The sequence below is a fragment of the Parus major genome, chromosome 2 (assembly GCF_001522545.3).
Source record: "Parus major isolate Abel chromosome 2, Parus_major1.1, whole genome shotgun sequence".
Lineage (NCBI taxonomy): Eukaryota > Metazoa > Chordata > Aves > Passeriformes > Paridae > Parus > Parus major.
This window is the reverse complement of record NC_031769.1, coordinates 39,001,855-39,015,730: the sequence shown is the minus strand read 5'-3', so window position 1 is coordinate 39,015,730 and position 13,876 is coordinate 39,001,855. Positions and strand designations below refer to the sequence as shown.

The 13,876-nt window shown below is 37.4% G+C and overlaps 1 protein-coding gene across 1 annotated transcript in view; it reads left to right on the top strand.

The window, feature by feature from the left end:
• The window catches only part of NEK10 (NIMA related kinase 10), a 65,074-nt gene extending 61,194 nt beyond the window's left edge, over positions 1–3,880 (top strand). The window contains 4 exon segments of the mRNA XM_033519228.1: positions 2,201–2,256; positions 2,258–2,292; positions 3,675–3,728; positions 3,816–3,880. Coding sequence (XP_033375119.1) covers positions 2,201–2,256; positions 2,258–2,292; positions 3,675–3,728; positions 3,816–3,880 — 210 coding nt within the window.
• The last annotated feature ends 9,996 nt before the right edge of the window (positions 3,881–13,876 follow it).

Below are 13,876 nucleotides of genomic sequence, written 5' to 3'. Positions count from 1 at the left end.
AGTCTCCTTAAGTAAGGAGTTTCTACAGTTGATTTCAAGTTTGTATCTTGTCAGTAGAACTCCTTTTGTAGATTGAAAGGACCTGCTAGCTCCTAATACATAAAAGCAGAGCTCATCTCATTAGAGCTCAAAAAGACAAGAGGAAGGGCAATGTAACTAGAGGTTATGTAAGCTCTTAATTTATGCAATCTCTTCTTGGTAAGATAATAGTTCCTTGATATTTTTCATATTTTGTACTGTACTCCTACTCAAACCATGAATCCTAAGAAAGCACTGTCCCAGAGTACCTTGAATATAACATGCCTCATCCTGTTATTGCACAGGGTGTCAGCAACATTTTAGTGTCATCAGTTTAAAACTACCACAGATTTGTAAGAATGGCCTGAGTGAAGGAGCATGCTTCCATGTTCTCCAGTGACATGCTGGATGCCCTCCAACAGAGAAAGATCTAATGATTAATATCAAAATTTCTAAATGTTCCTTTGAAATCTGCTGAGAGGACTGTAATCAGTAAAGGATTTGAAATTTACTTCCTTGGTGTCTGTGTACTGTGGGAGACTGAAGCTAAGATATTTAGTTTATGAATTGATGATAAAGTGGTTATTAGATATATTATTGTACCTAAAATTTGATGACTAAGGTGTCTTATTATCATTCACATAATTCTCCTCTGTAACTTAATTTGATTATCACCTACTTCCACTGAATTATGTAGTCTTCTGTGTCATTGTTTGCTACAAAACAGACCTACCTCAAACACCAGATCCTTCCTTTGCTTTTGTAATAATTCACCTGAGGTGCTAAAACTTCCTGGAAGATGGCACATTGGTAATACATTAGAAAGGTAGTTAAAGATGCTTCTTTCTGAGCTATCAGTTTCATGCTGTCCTGTCAGTCAAGTTGGGATTTACATTAAACAATTCCTGTATTTCAGCCATAGCATAGAAATACTTGCTCATTGTGTATTGAATTGATGTTTTCAAAAAAGTGTGCTCAAAAATATAAGAAAAAGGAAGTGTTTATTATAAAATCAACCTAATTTTCAGCTGTTCAGATATTAAGGAAATTATTCGTAAATGTTATCAACTGTAAAATTGTGCTAGGTTCAAAACTATTGGATTTAAACCTGTAGAAAAGGGAAGAAATACTCTGTTTGAAAAGTAAATGGTAGTAAATTGAAAATATTTGAAATGTTGGAAGCAATTCTGGGCATTCTACCTTGAAGGAATAGTTATATTCTATTAATGGAAAGCAACAAAAAAAAGTGCAGTTAGAAGGATGGAGAATTGATAAGCATAAATGTCACATAATTTACCAAAAACAACGCTGTATATGTACTGGGTTACATGTATTTCATTTGGAGGTAATGGGAGGAACAGAAGCAGAGAAAAGAATTAGGTTGAACCCTTACAGCAAATGTTATGAGGTTGTACAATTTCTGGAAATAAAATTTAAAAATAATGGGGTTTTAACTACACCAAATTAGAAAACCTAATAAGAATTTCAGAAAAAAGATTCCTCCACTGTTCAGTGATGGGGTAAAAGTCTTCCAACAACAGAGATTCTTCTGTTTCTGTAGCGTAAAAAGTGTTATCATGCTGCAGAAATGTATAACTGAAATTTCTCTCCTGCACACAAAAGTGATCCTGTAAGAGCTGTTACCAGTGGATATTTTCAAAACTAGATGTTTTTAAGTTTAATGTCAGTATCATTGCTCATATAATCAAGTAGCTGAACTGACTTTCAGAAGTGCTGGGATCCTTCTAATAGGAATTATATCACTTGAATATCAGCTAATAATTTCACAATTTCATTTGAAGCCACAGTTTTAAAAACCAGAGTCATCAGCTGCTTCTCTCATAGGTTCAAGAGAATACACTTTCCTGTTTATCTTCACACAAATGTATGGTTTGTGACATTTTATTCAGATCATGTGAAGAATTCAGTGCTTTATGCTAAGTGCAACTTGCAATGTTCAGTGTTTCTGGAGAGAAAAAGGTAGGATGTTCATAATTGTTTTCACCGCTTTTTCATTAATCCAAAAAGTACTGAAACTTCTTTTGATTTCTGATTGCAGGAGAAAGCTTCTGGGAAACATAAGAAAGTGTAAACTGCCTCCTCGAAGTCTGAAGTTGTGGCAAATGGGAAGGATGGACTTTTCAGGTGACTTTATTTTTTTGGTCTCTAATTTTTTCCCTAGCTGCTTCAAGGTTCTCCTGAATTGATTAAACCAAGTATCTTCACAGCAGATTGGCATGGGCGGAAATATATTGCTTCCAGATGATAGAAAAGGTAAACAAAGCATCATAAACTTCTGTAGTGGCATGTATATTTCTAATAAAGTATAAGGTATCAAAGCAGAAGGAATTGCTACTCCAAGATCAGTCTTTAAAGACAATAAAGTTATGTTGACCATACAGAGTTTCTGGGGGGTTGGTTTGTTTGTTTTTGGTTTGAGGGTTGTTGGTTGGTTGGGTTTTGTTTTCTTTTATTTAATTCCTGATAAGATACACAGTTCAGCACTGCTGGAATTTTCTACTTATTGAAGAGAGTACACTTGGAAATCATAAAGAAATATCAAAGATGCAAATAATTTGTAGTTCAGCCATGAAAATTAATAAAATATTTGTAACTGAAAATGTCATACTTAGGATTTACTTGTCCTTGCATATGATTTTTAAACCAATATTGTTTAAACCCTTATGTTGTTATTTTGTCATGTGTGAAATGGTTGTAATGGGTTGATTTAATTACATAGCTAGATCAAACCTTATGAACTTGAGGAGAGAAAAATACTGACACACACATTTGTATATATACTTTAGAAAATATATCAATACATGTGTCAATTCTACTTTGGACTAGTGATTTGAAGACAAATCATAAACACCATGTACAATCGTACCTACCAGCTGTGGCGTCACCTGGGTTGGGAAACTACAATTCCTGGTTCAGAGACTTTTTTCATCATGTTTTTTTTTTGTGCAATGGACGTAAGGGAAATGTGGAGCCTGTATTTTGGTACTTGTGTCATTTGCATTCTTCTAAATACAGAAAAAACTGTGTTGCAATCCATGGACTAGAGGATACAGTAACATTAAAATCCATGGTGCCAGAAAGAAGAGTGAGAAACTTTAGTTTTGATGGCCTTTGTGTTGCAAATAGCATATCTGTTCCACAGCTTATTGCAAAACCAAAATTAATACTAGGTGTCAAGGGTGATATTTGAGCAGGAAATGAGTCCCTAACAGTCACTTTAAATATGAGCATTATTTTGTTCCTGGAGAAGATAATGCAATTTGTTGAGCTGCTCATTGTCTGTAATTTTTGAATCTCTTAACCTCACAAATCGCTGCTGGCTGTTTGCCCTTTTCCACTGTAAATTTCCACTGTAAGGGGGAAAAAATAAGGAAGTTGCATTTCTGAGTTCTGTTACATTAAGTCTATAAATTATTTTTCATTGGTTAGGATACTTCCATAATGTGTGTGCATCAAATGTTCTTATCATGCCATAAAATGACCCCACTTTTTAGGGGGTCATTGTGCTCAGTGAGAGTTACTGGTCGTGAAGCATCTGTCTTGTCATTATGTTTGAAGTGGAATTGCTAAAAAACTGCTAAGGGAGTATAAATCCCAAGTTCAGTAGTTTAATGTTGCTTGCATTTTACTTTAAGGCATTCTTGGCACTTCTGGCATAGCAGAAGGGATGACATATAAGCAGTTGCAGGTAAGCTGTACATTTATCTATATGTATTCCTTTATTGCTCTTAATAGTACTCTTAGTTCACTGAAATTAAGTTCTTTAATGTTATATATTCTAATTGAAGAGGTTCTAGAGGAAAGTGGTTATTGCAGTTTCTTTTCTAACAGGTCAGTCTAGTCAATTTAAAAAGAAAAGGTTAATTATGATGTGCTAAACCCAAATGTATGGTCTTCCTTTTTATGGGACCGCAACTCATTTTAAGCTTAGTCCAGTATGTGGTTTATTATAATACATGGATGCATGAACTGGAAGAAATGTATGTGGGGCATATTAGCTAATCTAAGCAGCTTTTTTTGGCCACATCTGTTTTCTTCATTCAGATGAAAGAGTAGTACAAGTATGGGAGCTGTTTCTTCACATTTTTTTTCCCACATAAGCTCACATCTGAACAAAAGGTTCTTTACATAGAAGTATATTTTATTTTAACACTCTGCCATTACAGGGTTTAAAGGATAAAGCTGATATATTTAGCAAAGTATTTGAGTACAGCGCAAAAGCCAGTTTAAGTGTTTACCAGCACAAAAGTGCAGGGGATAAAAAAAAAGTATGGTCTTTGAAACTAGGCAAATGCTTTGTCCTCAAGATGGTATATATTTTCTGCAGGAAAATTTTGAGACAAGAAATATAAGATATATATTAACTGTATTTTTATCATATTTTTCATCTGATATCCTATTATTTATTATCTCAAATACTCTTTAATGCAAAAAAACCTACTTCAATCAAGTCAGCCTATTCTTGTGCTTACATTAATCAACATTTTAAAGTCTAGGAGACTGCAGATAGGTTTTCTAAAACAAACAAACAAACATAAACCCTCCCCACCCCTTGCCCTCCCTATTATAAGTATTAAGAAATTTTAAGAATTTATAGTTTCTGGTTCCTCAGCTGTATTTTTCAGTTATTTTTTTATCTCTGTAAAGTTTTTGGTATGATTCAAGCTCAAAAAATTTCTGATGGTAGTCTGAATATTTCTATAGGCTACTCATTAAACTGGTATTTCAGCTTGCAAGTATCTTGCAGCTGCCAGCTCAAAGCATTGAAAATCATGATTCAACACTCCCAAAATAAAATAATGGTTCAATCTTTAAACCTTCAGGGTGTACTTGAATTATGTTTACAGATTACTTTTTCATCCATGAGGTCTAACAAATTTCTTTATAAATTTTTTCAAGTATCAAAAAAATTTTGCCCTAATGACAAGCTCCCAGGATTTGATGCTGTAGTAAAAATATCGCACAACTTTTGTAAAAAAAAAAAAAAAAGACATCAAGGTCTATCCATTCCTATTATAAATATACAAACGTGTTGTAGTTTTATAGGCATTTATCTCACAGACTAGAAAAAAGTGTCTTACTTTAATTAACTTTAATGAGGGACGTGAATATGTTGAATATGGATTTCAGTGTTTTTTTTTAACAAGAACTATTATAGAGATAAGCTATCTATTAAAGGAAATCAGAATCACAGTGTATCTCATTTTGAAAGGACCTGCAAGGATTGAGTCCAACTCCCTGCTCCTCGCAGGACTTCCTAAAACTAAGCCATACGACCAAGAGCATCATCCAAATTCTCCTTGAACTCGTACAGGCTTGGTGCTGTGGTCACTGAGAACACAGTTCCAGTGAGGAACCTTGTCCTCATGGCCAATCTAAACTTCCCTTAGCACAACTTCATTTCATTCCCATGTGTCATTGCTGTAAATGTAATTGCTGAAGTGTAGAGCATACTTCAAGATTGCAGGCACATAGGCTGGTACTTTCAACATACGAGTGCCACAGAAATGTGCATGGGACTGAGAGCAGTGAAATAATTAACTGTCTTTTTTTCCTGATTTATTCAGAACTTTTTTTCTACTCAGCTGGAATTCCTTAGAGAGTAGCTGTTCTGCAGAAAACTAACTTAAGATACTAAATCTTTAAAATTGTTGTTTTAAGGGAGGCATAAACAATTAGCCTTCATAGCTACATGGGATGACAGTGTAATATAAGGAATTCTCGATCCTGCAGAAGGAAACGGGTGAAAGAGCAAGCAGTACATTTCAACATGTATGTAAGGTCTGGAGAAGGCCAGAGATATTTATCCTTAATCACATTGGTGGATGTGCTATGTCTTTGATTTTCACAGGAGCACAGGAAAACTGGAAAGCACATTTTGTTTCCCCTGAGTCACACAATTTCTTCAGCAGCACCTGTAGAATGTTATCTGCAATCAGTGCTGATCTGTGTTTTCTTTGTGGGATTCACAGCAAAAACAAAATTGATTTTGGAATGAATTTTGGAGGAAGAGAGTGAAAGTCTAGTGTGAGTCTCCTTAGGAGCTAGGATGTATTTAGTTGGTGGTTTTATTGTTTTTTTTAAAAAAAATTGTTTAGATTTGTTAACAGTGTACATATAACAGCTATTGCAGATTTTGCCTGACTCCACTGCACACATAGGTCCTGGCTTTAGCTGACAGATACAAGACAGTCATACTGCAACCCTGTTGTTGGTCTGTCACCAGCAATGTGGTTTTTTACTATGTTTTTTGTGGTGGACTCACCATGGCTGGATGTCAGGTACCCACCACAGCTGCTCTGTCACTCCTCTCCACAACTAGATGGGGGAGAGAAAATATAATGAAAGGTTCATGAATTGAGATAAGGACAGGGAGAAGCATCACTCACCAATTCCTGTCAGAGGTAGAACAGACTCGACTTGGGGATATTAGCTGAATTTATTACCAATCAGAATCAGAGCCGGATAATAAGAAGCAAAACAAATCTTAAAAATATCTCCCACACTCCTCTCTCTCCTTCCTGGGCTTTACCTCCTCTCCCAAAGTGGTGCAGAGTGGGAACGGGGGTTACAGTCAGTTCATCACTAGTTGTTCCTGATGCTGTTCATGGAGAGAAGTCCTTCCCCTGCTCCACTGTGGGTTTGCTCCCACAGGAGACAGTCCTCCTCAAACTTCTCCAGCTGGAGTGCTTCCCATGGGCTACAGTTCCTCATGAATTGCTCCAATGTGGGTCACTTTTCCATGGGATGCAGTCCTTCAAGAGCAGCTTGCTCCTGCATGCATCCTCCACAGGATCACAAGTCCTTCCAGGAAACCTGCTCCAGTGTTGGTTCCCTCTCCATGGGTCTGCAGATCCCTCCTAGGAGCCTGGTACAGTTTAGGCCTCCCATGGGGCCACAGCTTCCTCTCAGGCATTCACTTTCCAGTGTGGGTCTCCCCCATGGGCTGCAGGGGGATGTCTGTACTCCATGGATCTCCATGGGCTGCGGGGACACAGCTGCATCAGCATGGGCTGCAGGGGAATCTCAGCTCCAGTGCCTGGAGCAGCTCCTGCCTCTCCTGCTCCACTCACCTTGGTGTCTGCAGACACTTCCTCTCACCCTGCTCTTCTCTGAGCACAACTAAATCTGAACAATAATTTCTTTTCTTTTTAAATCTGTTATCACAGAGGCATTATCACCATCTCTGATTGGCTCAGCCTTGGCCAGCAGCAGTCCTGGAGCCACAGGCATTGGCTCTGTCAGACATGGGGGAAGCTTCTGGCAGCTTCTCACAGAAGCCACTCCTGTAGCCCTTCAGTACCAAAATCTTTACATGTAAATCCATTTTAAATACTATTATTTGCTGCAAGGCATGTTTGATTCCCCTGTCACTGATGTTAGTTGTTTCACAGATAAAGTTCTACTCCCAAATAACTTATAGTTTTTCCTCCAGAAAACTGACAGACCATGCTTTAGCCTTGGCTGTCAAAAGCATGTCTGCATTTCCAGAGAACTTGCCATGTTTTCTGAAGTGTGTTCTGCTCAGAGCCATTCAGAGCCTTCAGAACTTAAGCAATTTTTTTCTTTTTCTGCTGCTCACACTCTCTCCAAATAGCCAGAGTCCAGTTTCGATAGCTGTCCAGTATTGAATGATTCATTTGGCTAGCAGACACGAATCATTAGGTTTCGCCTCAGACTCTCCAAACAACACAAGCAAGCTAGAGGAACAAATCAGTTTCCTGAGCTGCACTGCAAGTCACTTATCGGTGTCCACCATTACCTGGTTTTATTCCATCACACAGTAATTGGTTTGCAAGCCCTCACAGCAACATCCCATCAGCCATTCTTGCCTAAAGCTGCTTTGAGCCTGGCTCTCCTTCCTCTCTTTTATGTACAGTGAGACATTTCAGAAGCAACTACAATTTTTCCAGCAGAACCTCAGTCCATCCTGTGGCTTTACTGTGATTCCCTTCTTAGAAAGGTGTGCACAGAAGAGCTTTAGAAAAAAGTATTTAGAGTAATGAGAATCTGTACTTTGTTTGCTTTAGCAACATATCGGGCAATACTATTTTTAAACTTACTTATGTTAAAAGCTTTTAGTTCAGGCTGGGTTTTTAATTTTCTAAGCTGTTATGATGTAGCATGTGTGGGTCTTTCCCAGTGGAAACAGAATGACAGTGCTTCTAGCAGGAAACAAATTGCCTTCCCTGCAGCTCATAATATGTTTCTAGCTTGTCCAGTAGAATGAGAAGGAAAAGAACTTCAAGGGCTCAAAAGTCCTTAGAAGGCACATCAAAACATCACAAACTTGATTTGCAAAACTGCAAATGTTTAAAGATGGTTTTCATTTTAGGGCCAAATTTCTTCATGTTTTCTGGTGAAGTTGACACTGACATTATCCATTCCATATATTGTAAGGTAAATCCCGGTTTAGAACAAAGAATTGGGATGTGTGCTATGGCTAAAAGCACTGTTAAATGCAGAATAATCAGCTAGATGACATAATAACACAATCTTTTACCTCACTGAGGAACACGCTTTATAGGAAAATTCTGGAAATATGTTCCATTCAGTTTCTGGTTTGGGGGAATTTATAAGCATTGTCTTTTTCTTCCATCACTGTTGCCCCTGGCTGTGCCCTTCTAAAATTCCCAAGAATATAAGATGGGAAACCAAACCTTAAGTGAGCTGCTGACATGAAAATTGTAGTAGGACAAAGAAACTGTATAAAGATAAAAATAAAAATATAAAAAGTTAAAAATAATTCAAGTAACTTGGTGGGGTGATGAGAGAAACATGAATTCATTAGAAACTGACAGCTTCATAAGAATAATGTCATGCTGCTTTTTTCCCCCTATTTTCATTATAGTAGTAATTACTATCTCAATACCAGTCATTTCATGGGGATTAATGACCAGCTGAGGATAATGACCCTCAGCTTTATCTTGAATAATCAACTTGTGCCCATTTATCACTAATCTCCTGAAATTACTCAGCACTCCAATTGTATTACTTATTTATACAGAAATTTGGTAAACATGCATAAAAAGATCCTGTAATGTTTCCAAATGATTCTGTTCACATCCACTGTGCCACTCTTTCTCTTTTCCACCTTCTGATTTAATATTAAACTGCACAAGAGGCAAGCTCCTTGTTTGTGGGACTATTTATGAATAAGAAAATAAATACCAGTTTCAAAATTTCATCCTGCTTTTTTTATATTAAAGCACACATATAATATCCAAATTCATGCAGAAAGCTATTTTTAATAAATTGCTTGAAGAGACCTAATCCAAGCAGAAACTCTGTTATAAGAAAAAATGCAGTGGTCAGAGACAGGAGATGTGTTCAGCTGAGAGCTGTAGCTCTGTTGTGGTTTCACTCCCTTGGGCAGCCTCAGCACCACACAACCACTCGCTCAGTCCCCTGCAGTAGGACAGGTGAGAGAATTGGAAGAATAAAAGTGAAAAAGCTCTTGACTTGAGATAGACAGTTTGATAGGTAAAGCAGAATCTGCACCTACAAGCAATGCAAAAGAAAGAATTCATTTTCCACTTCCCAACAGCAGGCAGGCTCAGCCATTTCCAGGAAAGCAGGACTCAATTTCACAATTACTTGGGAAGACAAGTGCCATAATTCCAAATATACCACCCTGCCTGTACCTCTTCTTTCCTACAGCTTTTATTGCAGAGCTAGATGCCATGCAGTGTGGAATATCCCTTTGGTCAGTTGGGGTCAATTGTCCTGGCTGTGTCCTTTCCCAGCTTCTTGTGAACTCCCAGCCAAAGCACTGGTGGGGTGGTGAGAGATGGAAAAGTGGCCCTGGTGCTGTGTAAGTGTTGTTCAGCAATAACTAAAACACTGGTATGTTGTCAACACCATTTTCAGCACAAATCCAGAGCATAAGAGCATGCAAATTACTGTGAAGAAATTTAACTCTAACCCAGCCAAAAGCATACAAGCTCAAATGACATGTCTGTTTGTGAGGAATGCTTCAGCATTTGTTTTGTAGGAAGAAAATGGTTGCAGTGCAAGTAAGACTATAAGGAAACAGGCTTCATAATCAAATGCATATGAACAATTACATGTCAACAATTATGATTTTTTAACTTTCTTCAGTGAAACTTATTCCGTTGTTACTGAAATTTTAGAAATAGAGAAGCAACTAATTTTGTCGTTAGAAAGAGCTATTTCATGAAGAGCATAACTGTCAAGTCTGTCTCTAATGATAGCTATACATTTTTAACCACTCGAAGAATATCTCAAGGTATTATGCCCAGAAGGATTATACAGCTCAGGAATGACAGCAAATTCTGAACTGTGCCTGTTTGAGGCATCCCTCATTTGTATTTCATCTATGGTCCATAATTTGAAAATAGAAATGCATTAGTGGAGCTTTATCTGCCTGCAAATTTTTACCATGTTATTTAAGTATTCTTCAACATAATACACCTATTTAATTCTGTTAAATGGCCAACAGATTCAAATTTGTACTTTGTTTAGTTAATGTTTTTTCAATGTTTTAGAACATACTCAACTAAACAATAGATGACAGTACAAAGATCCAGCGCATCTGGAATCTAAAGTAGGTTTTTTTTACACTTGGTAGTATCTAGGTGATTTAAGACATTCTGCTCAGTTTTAATCTCGCCAGGAACCATTTCCACTAATGTTGCCAGGTCTTGTGCCAGGTGTCTGTTAGTTGTTTTCTTCTTCCAAATGGTTCTCCATGTAGATTCCTAGTTTTCACACATACAAAAGATTGTTTTGGCCAGCAAGACATACCAGCATTCTGCTGAATTTTACTTCTCCCCAACGAGAGAAAAAAGTTTGCCAAAGCACAGAATTACTTTTTACTACTGCTATTATTATTATTATCATCATCATCATCATCATCATCACCATCACCATCACCATCATCATCACTATTATTTTACTATTATTACTATCATCATCATCATCATCATCATCACCACCACCACCACTAAACATTCATGGCTGCAATAATCTTTCATTTACTCCCCTGCAGTTCTGATGGCTGCCAGCTGAGGGTCTGTGTGGCACTGTAAGTTTCCAGTCTATTTCCACAGACCAGCATTCACTTCACCTTTTGAGTCAGCTGTCCTTCCACTAAGAGGCAGTATTGGCCTATCTTTCCTAAGCCACAGATCCTACAGAAATTAAAAACAACATGAAAGCCTGGTGTAGCAATTGATCCCAGCTTTAATTTCATCCAGCTCCTGGGGTTAGACAGTGACTAATATTTGTCACATTGATGAATACAGAGAGTTCCAATGGCAAACATTTGGCCATGAGATGGATTAAAAGACATTTGCTGGACAGGGTTCACTGCTGCACATGGTGATTGTCACAGTGTGCCTTGTCACACTTGCTAGGGAGATAATTTTAACCAAGTTGTTACAGCTGCACAGATACAGGCTGCATTCACAAGATACATGTCCAGGCTTTATGGTAACCGTAGAAATCTACAGAAAAGATGACTTATAAACTAGCAAAAATGTATGCTTTGGATTCTAGGGTATTACAGCTCTTCATGTCAAAATCAAATGGTCAGGTGTGAAAAACTTATTGCTAACTATATTTTTAGAGACTTGCAGAAATGTTCTGGTTATTTCATGGGTGACCAGTAATAACAGAGAATTTTAGTTTTTTTTCCCTGGTGTCACAGAACCATAACAAGACATTTTTTCCGCTTTGGTTAGTAAGTCAGTCTTTAAATTTTTTAAATTTTTTGTTTAGGCTTATTTTTCCTGTGAGTCAGAATGATAAGAACTGTAGAAGAAACTATTTATTGCTCTTTAGCAACTAGTTAGCATCAAAACTGCTAGACTTGGCTCGTATTAGTACTGCTAGGTATAAAAGATGGATAACCTGGCTGTTACTTATGACACTGTGTGGTGTAGAATAGAGAAGTGATCCATCTGGTGAAAGTACCCAAATAATGTGACCACGTGGTGAGATTGTCATTAATGCAAAACCTCGTCCTTCACTCAAGCTGAGTGAAGTCTTTATTTATCTTTAGTGATCTGTTGAAAGATGCATGTCACCTCTTGTTGGGAAAAATGAAAGAACATCTGGCCTGAATTTAGGCTGACTGGTAGGGGTAGGTAGGTCGGTAGGTCGGTAGGTAGGTAGGTAGATAGATAGATAGATAGATAGATAGATAGATAGATAGATAGATAGATAGATAGATAGATAGATGATGGACAGACAAAATTAAGTGGTCTCCTAACACTAGAAACGCCTGAAGTCCACACTGCCTGTAGAAAAAGTGCGTGTTTATGAAGCTGTCAGCATTTGGACTGTGGGAATGACTGTTTTCAACAGCAGGCAGATGGCTCTGCTCCCTTGCAGAGATCACATGCTCCAAGTTCTCAGACATTCTTCTATGAGCTCTCCATCTTTGAGTGGAAGCATCTGTTGTCACAGACCTGTTTGGCTGATGGGTCTGCTTTTGCATTTCTGAAGCAGGTCTTTTTACCAGTTTGATCAAAAGATTTAAGAGCAACTACTGTGCATTGGAGATGTCTTCATGGTGGAAATCATGCACAAAACATAGATAAACTCTGTCAAAGATCATCAAATAAGAAGGCAGCTTCCTACTTAAGCTGCTTCAGAAAGCTCAATTTAGTCTAAAATCACTCTTGTGCAAGCATTCTTATACAGCTGCTGTGAAATTAACACTTTCAGTTGAAGTAAATGGGAAGTTTTTTAGTTTTGCTTTTTTTTGTTGGTTTGGTTTTTTGAGGGGGGCATAGGGTTCTTTTTGTTGTTGGTTTATTTGATTTAGTTTGGTTTGGTTGGCTTTTTTTGGGTTAATTTAGGCTTTAATGGTTTAGTCCAGCTGTTCAGTTTAGCTGATAAGAGTGTGATATCCTTCCGTGTCGTACCAAGATGGTGTTTAAAGGCATCCTTGGAACTCTTAGACTAAATAATAAAAGACAATCTGAAAGTTTGGGAAGAAATGGAAGATGAAATGCACCTAACTCAGTGTTTAGAAATCAGGGCCGTACAAAGAAAAATTCTTTTTTACCTGTTTCAAGATCTCCTTAATAATTATGGCTAGAGGAGGAATTGCACAGACTTACATAGGTGGGTATTTTGATATAGGGGTGCAAGACAGAGCAAAAGCTATTCCAGGGTGTCACTATAGAACTAACAGGCACAATGCTCCTCTAAGTATTGTGTCCTTTGTTTTTGAATACTCCCTTTTTACTAGCAGAACACCCATTTACTGATAAGGGAAAGTCAAATCTTCATTTTTTTGACATGGTACTCCATAAAGATAATTTTTAGGCCTCATCATAGTATCAACTCCAGTTTTGGAAGTTAATTTGAAAGCTTTTACTAAGACAAATCATGGGAAAATTATATAAAATCAATATCATCCTTCAATTAACAAATCTGTGCCATTGTCATAATTTAAAAAAAAAACAACAACAAAACAGTAGTAGGTGTATGCTTAACAGTAGCCTTAATAGAGTACTGAAATATCTGAAATATTGTCAGGTCAAGTCTAGACATTAGAACAGAAAGTGAGTTTGTCTCATCATCTTAAGGTAATGCCTTGGCAAAGAACTGATAAGGAAAAACTGATGAGATAGAAGCTAGGAAATGAGCATACATCTAGTGCAGAGCCAAGAACAACAGGAGACAGAATGAAGGAATTCTGAGAAGGAAACTGGTATGGGCAGAAGGAAGAACCACCTGTAGCTGGGACTGACCAAGAGAAAGGAGAATGATTTGCAGTTGGGGCAGGTGGTAGACACATAGAGTTAAGCTCAAAAGCTCAGGCAAAAGGGGATTCAGGGAGAAATTATTAAAACCTTTCAAT